This window comes from Doryrhamphus excisus, chromosome 3 (genome assembly GCF_030265055.1).
Source record: "Doryrhamphus excisus isolate RoL2022-K1 chromosome 3, RoL_Dexc_1.0, whole genome shotgun sequence".
NCBI classification, from domain to species: Eukaryota; Metazoa; Chordata; class Actinopteri; order Syngnathiformes; family Syngnathidae; genus Doryrhamphus; species Doryrhamphus excisus.
Genome location: NC_080468.1, coordinates 8,394,912 through 8,416,186, shown reverse-complemented (window position 1 = coordinate 8,416,186; position 21,275 = coordinate 8,394,912). Strand labels below are relative to the sequence as shown.

At 41.5% G+C, this 21,275-nt stretch overlaps 1 protein-coding gene across 8 annotated transcripts; it reads left to right on the top strand.

The window, feature by feature from the left end:
- The first annotated feature begins 119 nt into the window (after positions 1–119).
- LOC131125727 (phosphatidylinositol 4-phosphate 5-kinase type-1 gamma-like) lies at positions 120–17,224 on the top strand. Of its 8 annotated transcripts, none has more exons than XR_009129055.1 (18): positions 120–1,136; positions 5,109–5,134; positions 6,581–6,670; positions 6,844–6,974; positions 7,059–7,176; positions 7,973–8,125; positions 8,485–8,784; positions 8,889–9,097; positions 9,168–9,251; positions 9,411–9,459; positions 9,575–9,659; positions 9,774–9,950; positions 11,560–11,707; positions 11,787–11,855; positions 11,943–12,447; positions 14,593–14,627; positions 15,958–16,025; positions 16,096–17,224. XR_009129055.1 is itself a non-coding variant. In XM_058067546.1 (18 exons), exons 1-17 carry the CDS (start codon positions 1,049–1,051, stop codon positions 16,008–16,010), a joined length of 2,331 nt encoding a protein of 776 aa, XP_057923529.1. In that variant the 5' UTR covers positions 120–1,048; the 3' UTR covers positions 16,011–16,025; positions 16,096–17,224. The 8 variants fall into 8 exon arrangements, 6 of the variants coding, with proteins under 6 accessions (XP_057923529.1, XP_057923528.1, XP_057923527.1 ...); XR_009129056.1 differs by having other exon boundaries at positions 15,955–16,025; XM_058067546.1 differs by lacking the exon at positions 14,593–14,627 and adding an exon at positions 14,935–14,980.
- Positions 17,225–21,275: the final 4,051 nt, after the last annotated feature.

Here is a 21,275-nt window from a genome sequence, read left to right as displayed (position 1 = left end):
TGGACTAGCTATTCAACTTGTGGCCCATGGAACACATCTGGTCCATGAATGACACTATAGATAGATAGATAGACTCCCTTTATTGTCATTGCACAAAAACACAGTAGTGAAATTGCCAACGAAATGTCGTTGCCTGGCTCCCATATAATAACAGACACAAAACACTATACCACCCCAGAAGGGACAGTTCTGCAGCAGAACGCTTTTGACATATACAAAGTATTTGACAAACTAGAATGTCAGAGCAGTCATGTCATGTAGAAGATCTTTGACGTGTTTTACATTATGTCCTTGAATAGAGCACTCATGTCCTTTAGAGATTTGACTACTGTAAACATATAACCATACAATGACTCCAATTTGTCAGCTATTTTTCAGACTACTTTTGTGTAGTATGTTTCTACATAATATGCTATTATTATAGCATAATATGCTATTATGCTATAATATAGCATATTTTGAGCTGAGCGAAAATGTGGTTTCTGTTATTTGTAGTTGTTAAAAATACAGACTTGTGTCTGTACAAGCTCTTCTTTTAAACCACTATTGATAACGTGGTGGTCTTATTTTTTTGGTAAAAAAAAAAAAAGAGTTACTGTCTCTTTAACTAGCATGTAACACTTGCCTGCAAAAGGAACTTTATGAGGTACATTCATAGATCAATAAATGTTTTGTACCTTTAGCTGTACAAGAAGCACAACAGTTGTCTGATCTTTGATGTGAAAATGATACCTATGCAGTACGTTAGCGTGAGGTGATGACGTCACAGCCAACCCGTCTGTAGATGTGTAACGTACCTGCACGCGCATCCGTCGCGAATGAAATGACGCGCAGCAGCAGCAGGCGGCAGCAACTATGAGGGTCGCCTCGCTCACCGCCTAATAGCTCCATATTATTATTTCGTGTGCGTGTCACCCATATTAATATACGTTCGTGAAGCTATGTCGGTTGTGGTCTTGCTTGTAGCCACCGTGACGGTGATGTGACAGCATTTCTAGCCGCATCTGTCTCGGCCAAGGACCCCCGGCGGTGCGTGCGCGGAGCTGTCATGGAGATGGAAGGACTGACTGCGGAACCCAACCGGAGGTGTGAGGAGGAAGCTGGCATCGGTCTGCAGCTGGACCTCGCAGACACCGGTGTGTATGCTGGATTGATTTTATTTTGGGAGTATTTGTTTTAGCGGTAAATGTTCACATAGGCCGCCTTGTTTCAATATTGGGTGGCCGACGATCGAGTGACAGCAAGGTAGAAGCTGGACAGGAAGTTGTGAAGTAGTTTATTGTAAAATATGAGTTGTGCATAAGAAAATACCCATTCGAGGAACCCAAGACTTTGAGATGAATAATGCATCGGGTTGTTAGATAACATTAGTATCACAATTCAAGTCACTGCTGGTGTTCTGTTGCAAGTGGCACACAGTGTCTCCTCCATGCTGCTTTGTTTGGGATGCTGTCACTCAAGACTATGAAGTTAGGACGAAAATGAAACACTGTGGGATGGACGCTGCAGCAATACTGGTTATAATTTAACCATATAGTAATTGCAATCTCCACTTGACACCTTCCTACAAGATGTAATTCCCTCTTCCTCAGCTTCTAGTAATCTTTGCAAGTCTTTTTTCCTCATCCTGCCTGCTAGATCTGATGAGTGCCTTACGTAATGCGACATGGAATTATAACATAAACCAAACACACTAATCCCCTGGTATATCAGTTCCAAGAATGGCTGTTGATATCACAGTGGGGAAAAATACAAAATACATGCACAGTATGCATAACTATATGATATTTCGGTGCAAATATAAATTAAGTATTTGAGTTACATCAATTTATTAAAAGTGCAATGTCACTGTTAATGCATATATGGTGCATAATTTCAGAGAATAAAAACAGGTCCCTTTTACAAATGGGTTTGTGTTCTGCATGTGTTGCTTGTAGATCATGACACAAAATTCTGTCTTAACCTTAATCCCATACAGACTCAGACTTGTGTGTGTGTCTTTACTCCAGGACAATCCTCATTGTTTTGCTTGACAGGCTTTTTTTTCTGCAGCGGTAATCTGCAGGTTTAGACACGTCTGTGTAACCCTTTAAGAATACTGTATCGTCAATTAAGATCCAGGGACAAGTGCTTTTCAATATCCTATTATGCAGAAACAGGTGACAAAGACAACGCAGCCTGCAGTGCTTCAACACATGAAAAACACTCAGAGGGCTGGTGTCATTATATATATACAGAGCAGTGAAAACTTTGCATTGAAAATGAGGTGTGCTGTGTGTGAAAGTTTCTATCCACTAAATAGTACACATTACTGTCACCAACATGACCGCAGTGGAACAGTACTACCCTGTGGAGTGTGTGTGGGGAAATAGTTCCCCAGCAGACTCAATCGTGGCTGGAACGCCTTAAATCCCAAACTAAAGATGTCAAAGTGGTCGCCTGTTACACCGGCGAAAGTTGGCGAAAAACTCTTGAAACTCACCTCTTATTGAGTTGTAGGGGATACTGTGTGTTGGGAGTGTGTTGTGCCACTTGTTAATCGAAGCTAGCATTTTAGGATACCTGCTGACCAGTGATGTCAGTTACTCATCACAACATTAGCTTTTTTTCAGTAACGAGTAATCTGAGGTGTTAGTTAAACAAGTAATCTGATTTAAGTTACTTATCCACAATTACTCTGCATTACTACTATTGTAGCGGCGGCTGAATAACGGTAATCAGGATGGCTGTATTCAGCAGTACTTCCTTAGAACTCTTGTCCCTTTTCTTCCAAATGCACGCTCCAACGTGCGAGCTGAACCCAACTGCCCTCCAGTGTCCACACACACAACAGCATTTCTGAACAACACAACACACCCACCAGTACACAATTTTTCAGCAAATAGAAAGCCAACTTTCAACTTCCAAGTTCAACTTTAAAAACATTACTGATGTTGCAGGCAGCCACTGTTAAGTAACTGAAAAAGTAAGTAGTAATGTAACTTAGTTACTCTCAAAATAAAGTAATCTGTAAAATAACTAAGTTACTTTTTAATTCAGTAATCAGTAGTCAGTGATCGGATTACTTTTTCTCAGTAACTGTGACATCACTGCTGCTGATATGCGCGTTCCGAGTTAAGTAAGGATGGGAGGCTAGTTAATTCTTGCACCCAGCTCATCTTAACCGTCAAGAGACTGTCGACACACACACACACAAAACACTTTTGGCCTTCAAAATCAGAGTACTGTGTGCTACATACAGTCTAATTGTGTATTATCATAAGCTTACATTAATAACACAGTTGGAATTGCATTGGTGACTCCGTCTTCAAACACGAGGAATACAATTTTGTAGCAATGACATCCTATTAGAAAAGTTAGCAAAGCTACATTCGTTTCTGAAATACTGGGCTAAATTGTCCAATGATGTATTGCATCAACAAACATAAGGCTGTTTGCATTTAACGCATGGACATTTTATTCACTAACCCAAGAAGCACACACTCTGTGGTGGTGAAAATCAGTTTAAAAGGTAAAAAACGGAATTGTAAACAATTAAAATGGGGAACAGATTTCATACTAGTTGACTTTGTAAAGGCTGAACATATGGAACAGGAATCTAATTAGATTGTGCGGGCGTACTTAATGAAGTGTCCAGGGAGCACATCATTCCTTGAATGTTTTTTGAACCGTTGACCCTAATGTTTTCATTATAACAATGTACAGTTTTCTTTTAATCCCACTATTCTATGACCTCCTCTCTTCTCTAACAGAAGCGTATGTATCCCTCTCATTAAGGCAGGTGTTCCGTTTCATGTGTCCTCCATCAGCATTCTTCTGAATATTTATAGACATATCTAGATAATGATTGTGTGGACTTTTTTGATCTTGAAGAGTAGAAGCAGGTGGAGCTGACAGTTTTTCTCTCCAACAGAAGGATTTTGTTTGAATCTGCTAGCCATTAATGAAAAGTTATTTTTGTTTTGTCGATCCGCTATCGAGCCTTGACGATGAAACAACATCTGCTACGAGCACCGTTTGCTTCAACGTAGCTTAAAAGTTCATTATCCCTACTTTGGCCTTAATCTTCACCCTGGCTTGACCTAAAAAAAAATAGCATGACGATGCAAAACAATCACAAGTAGTGTACAATGATCGGTTTCATTTCCGTTTCACTTCCACCACTGATGCTCTCTTGGCTTCTACTAGTGGAAAAGCCAAGCACCAACACAACCGTCTTGTTGGCTGCAGAGAGATGTCACCTAATCCCCTTGTGTGGTTGGTTGGCAATGTGCTTTCCAGACACCATCCAATGACAGCACTCAGATTAGGGAGGAAGTCAATCCAATAGAGTTTTACCTCTTCAGTACAAATACGACTGTAACAAGAATAGAAAACTGCAGCGGTCTGATTAGTTTGGCCAGAAATTTAACTGCTTTGCTTTTCCGTTTTGGAATATCAAATATTTGAAAAGCACATGACACTGAACTCTTCTGCTTGGTGAGTTAACTTCAAATTTGTTAGGGGTCAAGTTGATGAGGAATTAGTCATAAAATACACTGTTTTTAATATATTAAATAAATACATTAATTGCATTCAATTTATTGATTACAGTTCAATTATTGTACAAAATTCAGTGCTAACATCTACACTAATAAGCCTAAGACGTCCACTGTATTACATAACTAAACCTCTTAAAACCAGTCATTGTTCATTGCAGCATAGTTGATTTTTACTATATTTTGTAGTGACTTTGCATGGTATGGAGAATCTTGTTGAACATGGAATACTAATAAACTACATCTAATGCAGTATATTGGCAAGCGATTAGGTTAGATCCCTCAGGTCTCCTTCAACTTCCGATTCCATTTTAATTCCTGTTGGTGTATTGACCAGCTGTTCAAATACCTTTGTCCAAACATCTGATAACATTGGGAATAGTTGTGCATTGGTGTTTATCATCTAGAAACTGTGAGGTGGAAAGCAGGTGAATAAATATTTAGTTTTTTTATGTGTACCAGTTGGGTCTGAACAAATGGATGCGTTATTCCCTGCTTAAGTATGAATCTAGATATACAAATGTGGAGTTAATGTTTCCCCCATGTCTTTCTCTCCCTGCTGTTCTACAGATACAGCCAAGAAGAGTCAAATAGAGGTGAGTTTGCTGGCTGTCCTCGGTCCTCTGTGGACAAAAACAGCTTTGTGGTTTGTGTTTATGTTTTTAAACTTTTAAAAACATTTTAAAAACAGAACATCAAAGTATTGACTTGTAGGTAGTGGCTTTCATATCCTGCAGCGGCAGACGTGCATGGATGTGCCCTATAAAAGCATGGAGGATTAAAAATAAACAAATCATTTATCATGTGTCCTAGTCTCCATGTAAGTGTGCACTGATTTGAAAAATACTGTACCTGTCATTCTACATGTAATACCTCAAAATATTAGAGCGGCAAGTCAGGCTGCTGGAGTAACCAGCATGCTTTGTATGCAGTTTTGCATGTGTGTGCCTTGCAATGCAGATGGGTGATTTAGAATGGATGACTTTAGAAACATCCATGTTTTAGCGCTTTTTTATTGTTACTCACATATAATGGTAGTTCATTGTTAACCTACCAATTAGGTGCTTATTTTTTGATTGACACAATGTAAAGACTGGACAGAGTAAAAACAACAAGCTGTTCATTCACATTTTATAATGTGAGAATGGGTGAGCAGATCATTATCGGCGCTAGGAGGACCAGGGTTCGATTCCACCCTCGGCCATCTCTGTGTGGAGTTTGCATGTGCATGCGTGGGTTTTCTCCGGGTACTCCGGTTTCCTCCCACATTCCAAAAACATGCTAGGTTAATTGGCGACTCGAATTGTCCATAGGTATGAATGTGAGTGTGAATGGTTGTTTGTCTATATGTGCCCTGTGATTGGCTGGTGACCAGTCCAGGGTGTACCCCGCCTCTCGTCCAAAGACAGCTGGGATAGGCTCCAGCACCCCCACGACCCTTGTGAGGAAAAAGCGGTAGAAAATGAATGAATGAATGAATCATTATCGGCGGGGCGGGGCTGCGTCGGGCTATGGATGACGTTTAACGGGCGTACCCTCTGCAACCACTTCTGACTCTGTGAGCATGCATGTGGTGGGTGCACAGTCAGTCTCAGCACTTCCCCAGTTTGACTGTCCAATGAGCGTGCACAGTTTGCATAGACCATGACATGGACAGTGAGCGTGTACACCATGCTTGAAAAGTGCGTTTCGCACGCTGATTTTAGAGGGGGTCGGCTGAAGGCAGCGGATGTGGCTGGAGGGGCCCAGCAGAGGTGGGCAAACCAGATTTTCATTCATTTAATAATGCGAGAAGATGAGAAATAAATGCATTGTGAAATACAAAACATGAGTTGTGGTAAAACAAGAATATTGGCTTTGATTGGCTTGAAGCTATGAAAATAAATGTTACAAAATGAGTACCTCTTGGGCATTTTCATTTTGTAAAAGTATTTCTCAGTAGAAAAAACTTTTGTGACCACAGTAGTACATTTAAACTGTGTGTGTAGTGTGTACTGACAAGCACTGACAAACTTCCATGCCTTTAACTGTGGTTTTGACAGATGCCATCCCCATTTGGAACAGGCCAAGCTCATGAGAAGAAGATTGGCCACAGAAGAGTAGATGCCTCCGGAGAAACAACCTACAAGAAGGTTGGCTATCCCTCCTCTCCTCCTTGTCTTGATTACACCGGTTGTCTTTTTTCTTACTGTGTGGGATTCTTTTTATGATTCTCAAGTACTAATCCTATGCAAGCTTGACACGCCGATTTCATCAGCTGCCCTCCACCTACATGTGACTGTGTTCTCTTATCCATCGCCCCCAGACCACCTCCTCCGCCTTAAAAGGGGCCATCCAATTGGGTATTGGATATACTGTTGGCAACCTCAGCTCCAAGCCCGAGAGAGATGTGCTCATGCAGGACTTCTATGTGGTGGAAAGCATCTTCTTCCCCAGGTACTCATATGCTGTATGTAGAGTGCATATGCTAGTGTTCACAGTATCTGATTCACGCTCTTGTTATTTCTCCTTTTGTTGCAGTGAGGGCAGTAACCTCACGCCAGCCCACCACTTCCCAGACTTCAGGTTTAAAACCTATGCCCCCGTGGCCTTTCGCTACTTCAGGGAGCTGTTTGGGATACGACCAGATGACTACCTGGTGATGTTTTGTTTTTGTACGATACAAGATGATCTTGGTTTCATACGTCCAAAAAATCTGATTCATGAACATGGGAGCCTTTTTGTCGGCCTGTCCTTGAATTTTGCACATTCCGCTAATATTTTCTTGAGTATTTCTGAATTTGTATTTAATTGCGCGGTTTGTTTTCTGCGCTGGATTGTTGTCATTTGGCTTAAACATCACATACTGTATTACTTTGTGCAAAACATCAAAACTGCAGAAATGACTACGCCTACAGGCAGCAATTAAGAGTGCTTAAACTAATCACACCACTCACTTCAGAGATCTAAGCATGATATACTTAATATGATATCTGTGTAATAGTGCGTGCTCGAAATGAGATAAATATAGATATGTCTTCCCTCTGATCACAGATGATTGAAGAGTAGAAGAGTTGTCAAAGACAAGACCCCCTGCAATGCTATGCACATACACAATCCCTATAATGCAACACAAACATAATAAACACATTACACACATTTTGCATGAGAGCACGCACATTTGCATGCATGCACAAGCAGATACTGGACTCGGCTGCAGTGTTTAAGCTCACGCTGACTGACTCCATGTGCCAGAGGAAGATTAGTCGGCTAAAGCCTCCTTTTTTAAACTCAACATGGAGCAACAACAGACAGTAGACACACCGTGTAACTGTCAGCATACACCATTTTGTCTGCTGAAGTGTCACATTAATTTCTAAGACATAATGTTATGAAGACGAAAAATCAGATGTTTGTTTAGGTTTTAACATGTGTGTCTGTGTGCCCCTTTACAGTATTCTCTCTGTAATGAGCCACTGATTGAGTTGACCAATCCAGGAGCGAGCGGCTCCATATTTTACGTAACACGAGATGATGAGTTCATTGTCAAAACTGTCCAACACAAGGAGGCAGAATTCCTACAGAAGTTGCTTCCTGGTTACTACATGGTAAGTAAGTCTCTGCAAAAAACATGTACCGAAGATTAAGGAAATTCATAGTCTTGTTTAATTGTAAATATGAATTGCAACATTTTTATTGTGGGCTCATGCACATAATCTGCTTGCTCTCTATCCTACCTCCTGGTGTTGGTCTTGGTCATAGCAATGACGCCAAGCAGCAGCTTTGTGATGGTCAAGGGGTAGTAGCTAAGTATACTGTACCTTAACAGGCTTAGAACACAGCAGCATGAGCCAAGACCTTGTGGTATGTCACGCTGTCTAGCAGGTGCAAGGCCCCTGGAATGACACAAAGTGTCCAAAAAATGTCCAAACAACTAAATACTGTTACCTAAAAATGTATGTTCCAGAACTTGAACCAGAACCCTCGGACGCTGCTGCCCAAGTTCTTTGGCCTCTACTGTGTCCAGTGCGGGGGGAAAAACATCCGGGTTGTCGTGATGAACAATATTCTTCCACGCTCTGTTCGTATGCACCTTAAATTTGACCTGAAGGGCTCCACTTATAAGAGACGAGCATCCAAGAAGGAACGAGAGAAGTCCAAACCCACTTTTAAAGATCTGGACTTTTTGAGTGATGTTCCTGAGGGCCTTAGTTTGGACCAGGATACATACAACGCTCTGGTCAAAACTCTGCAAAGAGACTGTCTGGTAAGAGAAAGACAAAGAAAATAATGTCAAAGTAAGTCAAGTAATGTGAAATATACAAAAACATAATTATTTCATCTGTATTCATTGTATGTGTTCCATGCCAGGTGCTGGAAAGTTTTAAGATTATGGACTACAGTTTACTCCTTGGTGTCCACAGCAAGACACAAGCAGAAAGAGAGCGTCAGTCCCAGGGTTCTCCAGCAGATGGCGCTGATGAAACGCGTCCTGTCGGCCAGAAAGCTCTGTACTCCACTGCAATGGAGTCTATACAGGGAGGGTCCAGATGCAGGGAAACTCTGGACCGTGATGACACGTACGTTGGCCTGTCACAATGCTCATTCTAATGTCTGCAAACCATGGTAGCGTTTTCACTCTGCTTACAGAATGGGGGGCATTCCAGCTGTGGGAGTTAAAGGAGAGCGCCTGCTCTTGTTTATCGGTATCATTGACATTCTGCAGTCTTATCGGTAGGAATCCCGCATTTTAATAACATTCTTGACTAATTTAAGTAGCTAAATCAATAATGTTAACTTACAAATACGTACAAATGGATATTTGCTATACTAACATAAAACATCTGTTGTAAGAAGTTTAATAATAAGCCATGAAACTCAATTATCACACAGGTTGATTAAGAAATTGGAGCACTCCTGGAAGTCTCTCATCCATGATGGGGTGAGTAGTTTCCCCTGATGGCATTGCAATGTGCTCATTTATTTTTATATGTCTACAAAGCACAGTGCACCTACCTCAAGACATTTCTTCCCCTGTACCACCTGCACACCCTCAGGACACAGTATCCGTTCACAGACCAGGTTTCTATGCTGAGCGCTTCTACAAATTTTGTAGCAACGTCGTCTTCAAGAAGAGTTGCTGTGAGTTCATACATGTTCATTTCACATACCAGACACAACATTAACATCCAGATCCGCACTTGTGTGGCCAGTAACGTGAGTGAAAGTTCATATGAGCATTATTTGCTTTCACAGCATTGAGACCGTCTCCTTCTAAACGAGGACGAGGAGCTCTTTCCATGTTCAAGTCCAGTGCTGGTGGATCTGAGCTAAGGAGCCAGCATCCCTCACAGAGTGATGAGAAGCAAGAAAACATGGACAACCTGGAGAGCCTGCGAGGACCTCATAGCTTTGTCGTGTTGGAGGACAGTGGTAGGGACTCTCATCAAAGCTATTATTCTAATAGATAACAACATATAGATAGAATAGATCAACAGAATTCCTGAGCACCTTGACGGCCGTCAGAAGAAATACAACTGAAAAGATGTGCTGTTTTTTTTTTTTTGTCTGTATTTTGCATTGTTTCTCTCTCAGAACTTTGGCACGCTATTAACTTTAACCGCCTGCACTTGAGTGTTCCATTTTCTGTTTAAATGGGATAAAGTCAACCATTATTGATCTTCTGGAGAAAGAACAGCTCAGCAGCAGAGCAACAGCACTGCCAACAAACTAAAGAAAAGTACAGCATAACTTTCCCCAACAAGAAGTGCACGCTTTAAAATCCAAACAAACTAAATTTTTTTAAAAATGTATGCAGATTTGTTTTTTTACATACAATTTGGCCTTGCGGTAGACTCCAACAACAAAAACCTCATCAATGGAGGTAACAACACTGTGTACAAACTAAATATTTTGTAACACACTTCAGTAAAGCCCTATTTTGAACATCCAGACAAATAGGCCATATTAAATTTGAACTAAATCTCCTACCTATAAGAAATGAGTATTCCTGTCAAATACTACATAGTCCTGCCATGCATTTTAATTTAATGAATTGCAACAATAACAAGTCAATGTTATTATTTTAGATCATGCACATCTATGTCTCTTATTTTAAGTACAATAACATTCATTCATTCATTAATTTTCTACTGCTTATCCTCACGAGGGTCGCAGGCGTGCTGGAGCCTATCCCAGCTGTCTTTGGGTGAGAGGCGGGGTACACCCTGGACTGGTGGCCAGCCAATCACAGGGCACATATAGACAAACAACCATTCACACTCACATTCATACCTATGGGCAATTTGGAGTCGCCAATTAACCTAGCATGTTTTGGGAATGTGGGAGGAAACTGGAGTACCGGAAAAAAACCACGCACACACGGGGAGAACATGCAAACTCCACACAGAAATGCCCGAGGGTGGAATCGAACTCAGGTCTGTGCAATAACATAAAATAGGCAAATAACAAAAGTGATAAGATTCTGAAAACACCTCCCTGTCCTGGAGTTATTTGTGATCCATCTTCCCTGAATCTGCTCAAACCTGAAATTCTTAAATCCTCATTAATCTCATCACATTCCCCTCCAGTGAGGCAGTTTCTTAGGGCTGTTTTTTACTGTAACAAGAATGCTGGACATGGCAATCCTTTCAAGTTTTTGCCCAGTCTGCATACATTTCCATGAATTCCAGAGCTGTCATCAGCACCACTGCAATTTCTCCAAGAATCTAAGCCGGAGAAATAAAAGACTGCACTGTGCTGGTGTCCGTATGCTTTAGTTGTGCCAAGATGATCCATCAGAGGTTTGACTACTCTTTCTGTAGTCTTGTTTGCTTGGCTTCCACTGCGGTACTTGTGGAAAAAAAATAGTAAAGGGACACATTTTAGCTGACATATATTTTAGATTTTTATTCAATAGGTTTCCATATTGATGAAGGAAGATTGCCACTCAAATGATAGTAATATTACACTTGTGTAGATGTAAAATATCTTAGTGTTTTTAAGCCATTCTCTAATTATACATGTGTTGTTTGCCAATTAGGGCGAGAGCCACCCTGCACACCTCCCTCCTTTGAAGACGCCACCACAGCATCAATCGCCACCACGCTCTCCTCTAACAACTCCTTACCCACCACCCCCTTCGATACACCCGAGCACCCACGCTGCAGGAAACAAATGCTCTCACCCAAGTGAGAAATAAAATATTGACTCTTTAAATAATATTTAAAGATTATTAATTTGATTATGTATCACATTGTGTAATTTAAGGTCCCACAAAGATGTAGTTGAGGTTCACGAGAAGAAGCAGGACACCATAACAGTTGAGGTGGAGCTCAGGTACATGTGCAATTTTGGTTTCTTTCATGATTTGGTCTTGTAGTGTACATTACTGTCTATTTATTAATAACACTCCATCTTTCACAGTAAAATTCCAGCCAGCACCGAGCTCACACAGAGGACAGAAGCAACCTCGCCAGCTGACAGTCAGCCCAGCTTCATTCCTCCATCCACTCCTCCGTCTTTCAGTCCTTCATCTGCACATTCCTCATCCACCCTTCCTCCCACCTTCATCTCTTCCTCCACCACTGCTCAGTCAGCTTGCCAGTCCTCCTCCACACTTTCCAGTTCCATCCGCCCATCCACCAAACCACTCACCTCTCCATCCTCCCCCCTCACCCACATCGTCCCTCACACACAAACCCCAGTGACCCGAAATGTTGCCACTCTGCCGCCCTCCTCAGCATTTACCCCCATCTGTCCCGCATCCTCTCAGTCTTCCATGCAGAGCTCCCCTCCTCATCTTTCTGAGACTCTCCCCACTGGCGAGCCAACAGGCTCTCTAGCTGTGCAAGACTCAAGCAATCAGCTGTCTGTCTCCAGCAGCCACGACTCGTTGGACGGGGAAGTGCAGGTTTCTGATATCTACTTTGTAAGTCCTTTTCGTAGGTTTGCTTTGTTGTTTTTGTGTTTTGACAGCACAACATAAGCACATGTAATTAAACCCAAAATAATTTATTTTCTAACCACATTTTTAATTTGTTGTTGGCTATCTTCTGACACCAAGGCGAAATGATTCATAATCTTGCTCAATAGTGACATATTACATTTTCTAAAAGTATATAACACATGTAGCGCTCGTGTTTGCATGGCAGTCAAAGGTCTACTGGGCGCCACACATGCACAACTGCGACCAGTGAAACCCATCGCCACACCAGCCAGCGCCACACCCACATCCAGAGCATATTGTACGAGTCTGGCATGATTTAGATTGGTTGTCAGAAGTGGAGGGAATTTGGGGATATCAAAGTAGTTCAGAGGAGGAAAAGCGTCCATGGATTTGAATGCATCGGGCCACAGGCGCCCGCTGCCTCCCATGCACACGGCTCACCATGTCGAGCGATGAGACACATCAACCGTGGCTGCCCATCACCGTTTGTGTGTGGCACCCATAAGAGGGAAAGCCCGAAAACTGGTTGGATTCGTCAAACTGCCTGAAGGGAGCTGATCTCACATCCAAATTCTCTTTAAACAAAGTGCCTGACGCTCTAAATTTCACCAGTGATTTTCAAAAAGTGAGTCAAATAATTTTTTTTGTATTGTTTGGTTCCCCTTTCATATCATATAACCCAAGGGTCACCAGCATGCATGGTGTCCGTGGGCACTAGGAAGGTCCCCACAACCACGAGGCATCTGCAAACTTGCTTTTTATTCAGGTTTTCAGTTAATAATGTGAGAACATTAGAAAGAAATGCATTGTGAAATACAAAATGTGAGTTGAGGATACCAGTATTTTGTTAACGTTCTGGTAACGCAAGCATATTCACTTTGGTTGGCTTGAAATAAGCTATGAAAATAAATGTTGCACAAATGAGTAGCTTTTGGCAATTTTCATTTTGTAAAAGTAGGTATCACAAGAAAAAACGTTGGTGAGCATGCATAGTTATAATCGGTTTAGGGTTGGGTTAAGTTCAGGTTAGAGGTCATAGTAGGGTTAGGTTTGAGTAGGTTTAGGGTTAAGTTGGCTTTGCCTCGGGATGGGGGTTAATACAGCTTGGATAGGGGTGAGTGTTTAGAGTTTTAGTGTTTGATTTTAGGCCAGGTTAGGGTAATACCAGGCTTGTCCAAACTTTATACTTTCCCCAAAAGTTTACCTCTGTGTACAATATTGCACAAAACAAGCTTCTCTTGAGCTTGTATTGTTCCACAAAATTGCTTCTCCAAGCAAAGCACCTTACACTCACCTTGTGTAGATTTTTTATTGAGTGTGACTATAACAACCCACAATGGGGCCAAGAAAGTTACGAGTACCAGAAATTTGACAAAAAAGGTGAGAAATTTAATCTTGCCAAGATGACCTGGAAGTCCACATGCGTCTGGAAATGATTACATTGACTTACATAGTTTCCTATGGGATATATTGCAACACTTTTTATACATTTTGTTTTTTGTCTGGCCTTTTAGTAAAAATTTTGGTACAAACAAAAAAAAAAAAAAACGAGGTACCCAAGTTATTGTTATATTATGTTATTTGTTATATTATATTTGCTCTTTTTTCAACTTTACTGTTGTTTTTTCACTTATCTTGTTAAATTGTACTGTGATTAGCTAGTGACCAGTCCAGAGTGTACAGGCTCCGGCATACCTGTGATCCTAGTGAGGACAAGCGGGACAGAAAATGGATGGATCGATGTTTAATTGTATTTTTAGAATGTGCTGTCCTGGACACTCGTGGGTTAAACCCTTTATAATGGTGAATTGGGTTTCCTCAAAATGTCCATTAAGATTAAAAAGGCAAATATTTCTGAATATCCGCAATACAGCTTCTTAAAAAATCCTTATTATTCCCAGCAAGAAGATGCCCATTCAACAAATTAAAATTGACTCGAACTCAAACGTTGTCCAGGGTATGAATCATTTGAAGCTTATCTATATGTATCTGAAAAGCAGTGTATAGGTGATAATGGACAATGATTTTCAGTGTGTCAGCTGTTATTTTAATTAGTGTGCACACTGCAGTGAGTGAGTGAAAATCCATCTTTGTTGTTTTTCTTTGCTCTGCTGGGTCTCCTTGCAGTGGCCCAGTCAGGACAGCGTGATAGAGTTATGATGGTGAGATGGAGGGGGGGAGGGCGGGAGGGGTCCTGGTACGGTATGCACGCACTTAGGGGAGTTTCTCAAGCATGAGGCTGCCAGCGGTTGTCGTTTTGAATGCATCAGCAGAAAACAAAAAAAACCCCAGAAGGTTCTCTTTCCCAGCACAGCATGATGTGTTTATATCTGCCAACCTGCAGTCGTACACACAGTCAACATCACGCAGAGCTCACCATCTTTCCACCATTTGTGCTATCATGTAATTCATACAGTTTCTCTCATAAAACTGCTTTTATCACCTCATTTGTGTGTGTCCATCCATCAGTATGCAGACGGACGATATTGGGTGTACTCTCCTGTTCTTGGCCGTCGTAAGCTAAACTCTTGCTCGAGTTACACTGTAAGTCACCAGCATGTTAGTCTCATTAGTCATTAGCAGAGGTGCGGACTGGAGTCACATTTTGATGACTTTGGACTCGACAATCTCATGCAACTTGACGTGGACTTTGACATCAGTGACTCAGGACTTGACTCGGACTTTCATGTGATGACTTGAAAATACTCAGATGACTTTTTTCTTGACTTGAGACTGACTTAGACATCTTTACTTGAGACTTACATGCTTGAGACTTGCAAAAAACACTGACTTGCTTCCACCTCTGGCTATTTAGGAGGGCTTATGGGTCTTCAGAAGTGCTTAGTATGCAAAATAAACTTTTACATGTTAATGGTGTGAATGCTGAGAGACAAGCATTCAAGATAAAGCCGTGATGTCATTCACTATGCTGCACATATTTGCATGATATCTGTGAATGACTGTGATACGGTGTGATGTACTATCCTTTTATGTTCAGTATGTAGTGACAGCATCTCTCAGCATTTACACACACACTTTAAAAGGCATCTTCTGAAGGACCATCATTTGTGTGCATCATTCCAACATTTAAGATGCATTGTTAGTCTTATGTGTTATGGATGTTTGCACAGTATTGGCTTCTGTAGCGCTTTAGTGGCTTTTTTAGCACAGAGGAGCTGACTAAGCTCATTAGTGCAAGAATTAGACTTGACTCCTCGGCTCCAATGTTGACAACATAATAAAAGCTGCACACTGGCTTGTCTTTAATCCCACATGAAAGCCTCCAAATTATGACATGAAATTCAAATTGAACATAAAGAATGAGTGAACTGTGAGGTGACATATCACACACGTGCAACACGTTAATTAAAGGGAGCGGCTTTACAATATAACCTTATGTTTAGAAATCGTTTTCTAAGTCTCATTTCCTCTCATCACTCTCTTCCTCTCTCCTCAATGCTGCATTCTGCTGGCCAAATGTGGTGCCAGCAGACTCAGGAGGACCGGAGCTGTATGCATTCTCCTCACTATGGCTCAGAGAATGACTTGCCATGAGGAAGGTAAGTTTTTACTGCATTCACGCTGTGTTATTCCTTTGTGTTTATTGTCTTGTGTTTTTTTTTCTTTCAGGAGGCAGCGGATTTAATGATATTTTAATGCTGGTAACTTAAGCTGCATGTGGACTTCTTGCAGCTGTGAAACCCATCAGTTAAAAATGTAACATAACAGCATTTAGATTCATCCTTTCATGCAAATACATACATACTATATCCGTATATATGCAAGCAAAACAAGTATCCTCAAGCTTTGCTTTTGAACAATCTGAAAGAACACTGTGATTGAGTGTTGATGGCTCTGTCAGCAGTGGCTATGCAATATGGACACATATTCTGTGTGTTTATTTTTAGTAAAAGGCACAGGATGTATCATTTATTTATTTGCGCTTTTTTAAGGCACTTTTAAAATGAACATTTTACATTATTGTCATTTATATTTGTCAGAGACATATTGTCCTGTGCATTGTTTATGCACACTGTACTGTCATGTCATATTTGTCATGCCTTAGTGTCATGCATTTATATCCACATTATTATGAATGTTTATTGGGAGATATTCCCGTTTGAGCAGCAGTAGCAGCCACGGATATACTAATTTTCAAGTTAAGGGAAAAATATGCATTGTACATACAGTATAATGTACATTTATGTATGCCTGTTGATCTGTAAATAACATCATCCGAATACTGTTGGAAGAAGTAGCATTGTTGACATCATATCGTCAACTTTATTTTAGACACATACAGTACATGGTCCATAAAACATAAAAACAAGACGCAATAAAAATGTATGTAATGTGTAAGTAAAGATGCCAGTGTTTCCACAGCCTGGAGAAAAACCTGACGGAACTTTGTACAGAGTTGGTCAGACTATATTCGTATGATGCTGTTAACAGAGCATGTTAGCTCAACCCTACTAGTGATTTTATACTAATTTGCATTAACTTTCTCATGAACTCATGCAAAATTCTCCCAATAATACAGTAAACTATTTGTGCATGATCTGTATGTGCATGTATGGGTAATTGTGAGACATTTTTGTTCTGGTTGGTGTCCAAACGTTGTCGATATATTGATGTGGGACACCATCTATCAGCATGTTGACTGTGTCTGAAGTCTCACATATTGTACCTGGATGTTTGTAGTGTTAATTCAGTTGATTCAGAGAAGTTGTGTACCGAATAAAGGGCATGTTCATGGTAAGATGCTATGATCATTTTGTAGCAGGAGACACACAATTTGAACACATCAATGGAGCATAGAAATTGGCATCGGAATGATCAGTTCCAGTGTCAAACCATGACCACCATAAAACATGTATCAAGTGTCCAGACAAAGTTGTTACGTATAAATGCCATACAAGTGTAAAAAGAAGTTAAACATAATAAAATGTATAGAAAAAAATTATTTGCCTCAACTGACAACATGCATGGTCTAGTTCAGGGGTCAGCAACCCACGGCTCCAGAGCCGCATGTGGCTCTTCAGCCTCTTTGTTGTGGCTCCCTTTGCATTCATTCATTCATTTTCTACCGCTTTTCCTCACAAGGGTCGCGGGGGTGCTGGAGCCTATCCCAGCTGTCTTTGGGCGAGAGGCGGGGTACACCCTGGACTGGTGGCCAGCCAATCACAGGGCACATATAGACAAACAACCATTCACACTCACATTCATACCTATGGACAATTTGGAGTGGCCAATTAACCTAGCATGTTTTTGGAATGTGGGAGGAAACCGGAGTACCCGGAGAAAACCCACGCATGCGCAGGGAGAACATGCAAACTCCACACAGAGATGGCCGAGGGTGGGATTGAACTCGGGTCTCCTCGCTGTGAGGTCTGCGCACTAAACACTCGCCCCCCGTGCAGCCGCTTTGCAATGCTTGAAGATTTTTAAACACCCGAGTGGGGAAAATGCATGTCTTTGTAATCCAACTTTGTGTGAGACCATGAATGCATCCGAGTTCTGACTGGTGATTGGATGAACAGACAGGATGCTATTCAGTTCTCTCTCACACAGGTAAACATGAAGGAAAATAAGTAATACTTTCCCAGAGCTATTTGACAATTCTAAAAAATAAATTTGAGATAATTTAAAAAAACTGCTGCATGGGAACCTGTTTGCGGCAGAGTAAACAAATCAAGTAAGTTCACACGTACATTTATGTAAGTTTATCTCCAATACTAGCAAGAGTACTACAACTCGTCTTTTCTTATCTGAACTACTTTGATTCCCCCAAATTCCCTCCAATGTTGTTTTAAACATACTATGTTTTGCGGCTCCAGGCTATTTTTCTTTAGTGGGCAAGGGTTAAAATGGCTCTTTTCATAGTAAAGGTTGCCGACCCCTGGTCTAGTTGGACACCATGGATGGTCACTCTAGACAAAAGTATTGGGACACACTGTACAGTAAACTCTAAACCAGGAGTGCCCAAAGTGCGGCCTAGGAATAGAATCATTAATTGGAGAGGCTAATAATTTTGTGGGTTCTAAAGATATAAAAACTGATAAAAAAAGATGAAAATCATGCACACTGACACTTCGCCACACCACTTTTTCTATGTCAAATCAATGCACTGAGGAAGGAAGTTCGGGGACTGTTTAAAAGGACCAAAATACTGTATGCATTACATGTTTACATGAATGTACCTGCATGTATATAAAACCATAAAACCTTGTTGGAGGCTTTTGGAGGCGCTTTAATAGTCGTTTATATTGGTGGCATAGCTGTATCCTATTACATGCAATAGTGAGCTGTCTGTTTTTATCTATTTTTATATTTTTATAATGCACAGAAAACAGAAAAAACGTGTTGAAGTCTCACATGTAAAGGATTGTATATGATGGGCATTTTTTTTTAAAGTGCAGTTTTCCTTTAAGACTTAATGAAGGAAAAGAAGGATTACAGAACCCCGGCTTGTGCACCTGTTTGGAAACGGGCCGTCACAAAGCCGAGCTTTGATCGGCGGGAACCGCAAATAAATGCCTTTGTTCTTTCAAAGGGGACAGACACCCAACAAATAAGAGACTGTGTGTGTGTGTGTGTGTGTGAGAGCGAGACAGAGGGAGGGAGGAGACAAAAGGCGAGAGAGGCAAGCAGGCTCACATCAAGGGTTGTTCCTAGAATCTGTGAGTGGGAGATGGAGGCTCACCTACCCACAATGCCTTGCCTTCCCTCTTACAGCCCACTCAGGTTTTTCGGGAGCATCTGTCTCCTCTTTGCAGGAAGTCATCAGTCATCCGCAGCTATTCTCAGAGAGCGTCAGGAGCCAACTTGGAGTGAACCTGTAGTCAGTCTCCCTCTCATCTGATCTCCCACTTACGTACATTCACATTGTGCTTAGTAAAGTGTCACATTCTCCATGGCCTCTCTCTATGACACACACACACACACACACCGTTGTCAGAAGTCTATCACTGTCTTAAGGCACTATTTATCTTTGGCAGGCTGAAGAAAACAAAGCCATCGATTTCTAATCCTAATCCCCTCTCTACTGCCTCGCCACTATTGATCATCTATCCATCCATTAATGAGATGGAAAAAAAAAGAGTGGAGGGCTGATGAAGGACAAAGCCAACATGTCGCTGTGCGCCTCGTCTTTTGTTTCCATCCAAGCGTCTCCCTGTCACTTTCACTCACCGTGTGATGGAAAATACATGCAGGAGTAGACTTTTGAAGAGGTTTAGCAAACACAGAGCCGGGCTGCCGTGCCTAAATATTGAAAGTGGATGATATGGATGAATGCGTTCAATACACACACACTAACAGAGGATTAAATTCCAGTGCAAACAACAGTGACGGTATGTGAGGTATACTCTCTGATAATGACCCATTTCCCCTCTGCGGTGCTTCTACACCACCTCGGGATCATTTTCTCAACAACCTGATCCTAAAACAACTGCAGTGAAGCAGTGCAGTTAGAAGGTAATTGCATATAATGTGTGCCGGTCCTCGGTAGTCTGTGTCTTGCTGTGATCACTTAAAGTTAACTTTGAGCCCTTCGGGCACAAATGTAAGCACTCAGTATCTGATTCGGCCATCTTCAATCTGGAATTAATTCCCTGTTAAAATTTATCCTATCTTATAGCAATTTGAAATGAAATAGAGTGCACTACTGGCTGCAACCAGCAAAGGCGCTATCGAGTCAATGTAGCATACCATGCACTGTTGTCGGATTACGGTCATGTGTCACATGCAGCTAAATAACATGCAAAAAAGACTGAAAATAAGTCTTACTCTAAATTGTCCTATTGTTGATTGCAGGCATGAAGAAATGCACTTCATCATTCTGCGGATCTCCAAATTTTGCCCACATTTTTGCAAGTAGACAACACACACTTGCAAGTACGGCAGGTTTTGACCACGGCTTCACTGTCACACACGGACACAACACAGACTGAATTGTCAGAGGCACCGCTGGTGCTGTGGAGCTCAGGAGAATCGTGATGCGAGGATGCTGCGACCACTTTGCCTGACCGAGGAGGGGCACTCATTGTCGGACACTCTTTGTCAGAGTGGAGCTCAGAAGCCGGATGTGAGAGTGCAGCCTTTACTAACCTTGACACAACATTGGTCGTGGAAATATGGTCATTACAGGTTTTTTGTGGGACTACCGCATTCCAGACAGTGAGCACTGTGGTTCATGCCCAGTGTGTCAAAAATTAATGCTCCTTTCCCGGTGAGAGCACGCTGTTGGCGGATAACAGTTTGGCGGATATTTCACATTCATGTACACAAAAACAGTCCCGTGTGAAATGCCGTTGACAGATGAAAATATTTTCCTCTTGCTGGGAATCACCAACTCCAATATCTTCTGCCTGGGCTTGTTTCGTAAATGGACAAGCAGAATTTGGTGGAGGCCTGAGAGCCCATATAAGGAAATCCGCTCCTCTGTGACATCACAAAAGAACAGTTTTGCAACACCCTCTAAAACCGAGCTTTTTGAGCCATGCCAAACCTCTTTCAGGGTTCACTTCCAAATGTGAGAATACAACATTCTAACTACATTTATAGGTCAGAAAAAGGTCCCCTTTAACACATAATGCCACAGCTGTCACGTCCGGGTTTGCGAGTTTTGCAGTGCGACCCCAGGATGCAGAGAGCAGGACCAAAAGTGCAGATAAAAGGCTGTTTTTTAATGAAGTAATGGCAGCATCAGGATAACAAACAGCAACTACCAAACCAAAGACAATTCGTAATGAAGCCACAACGGAAAGAGCACGCACCTGAACTAAATAGGGATAATTAAATTAGAAGCA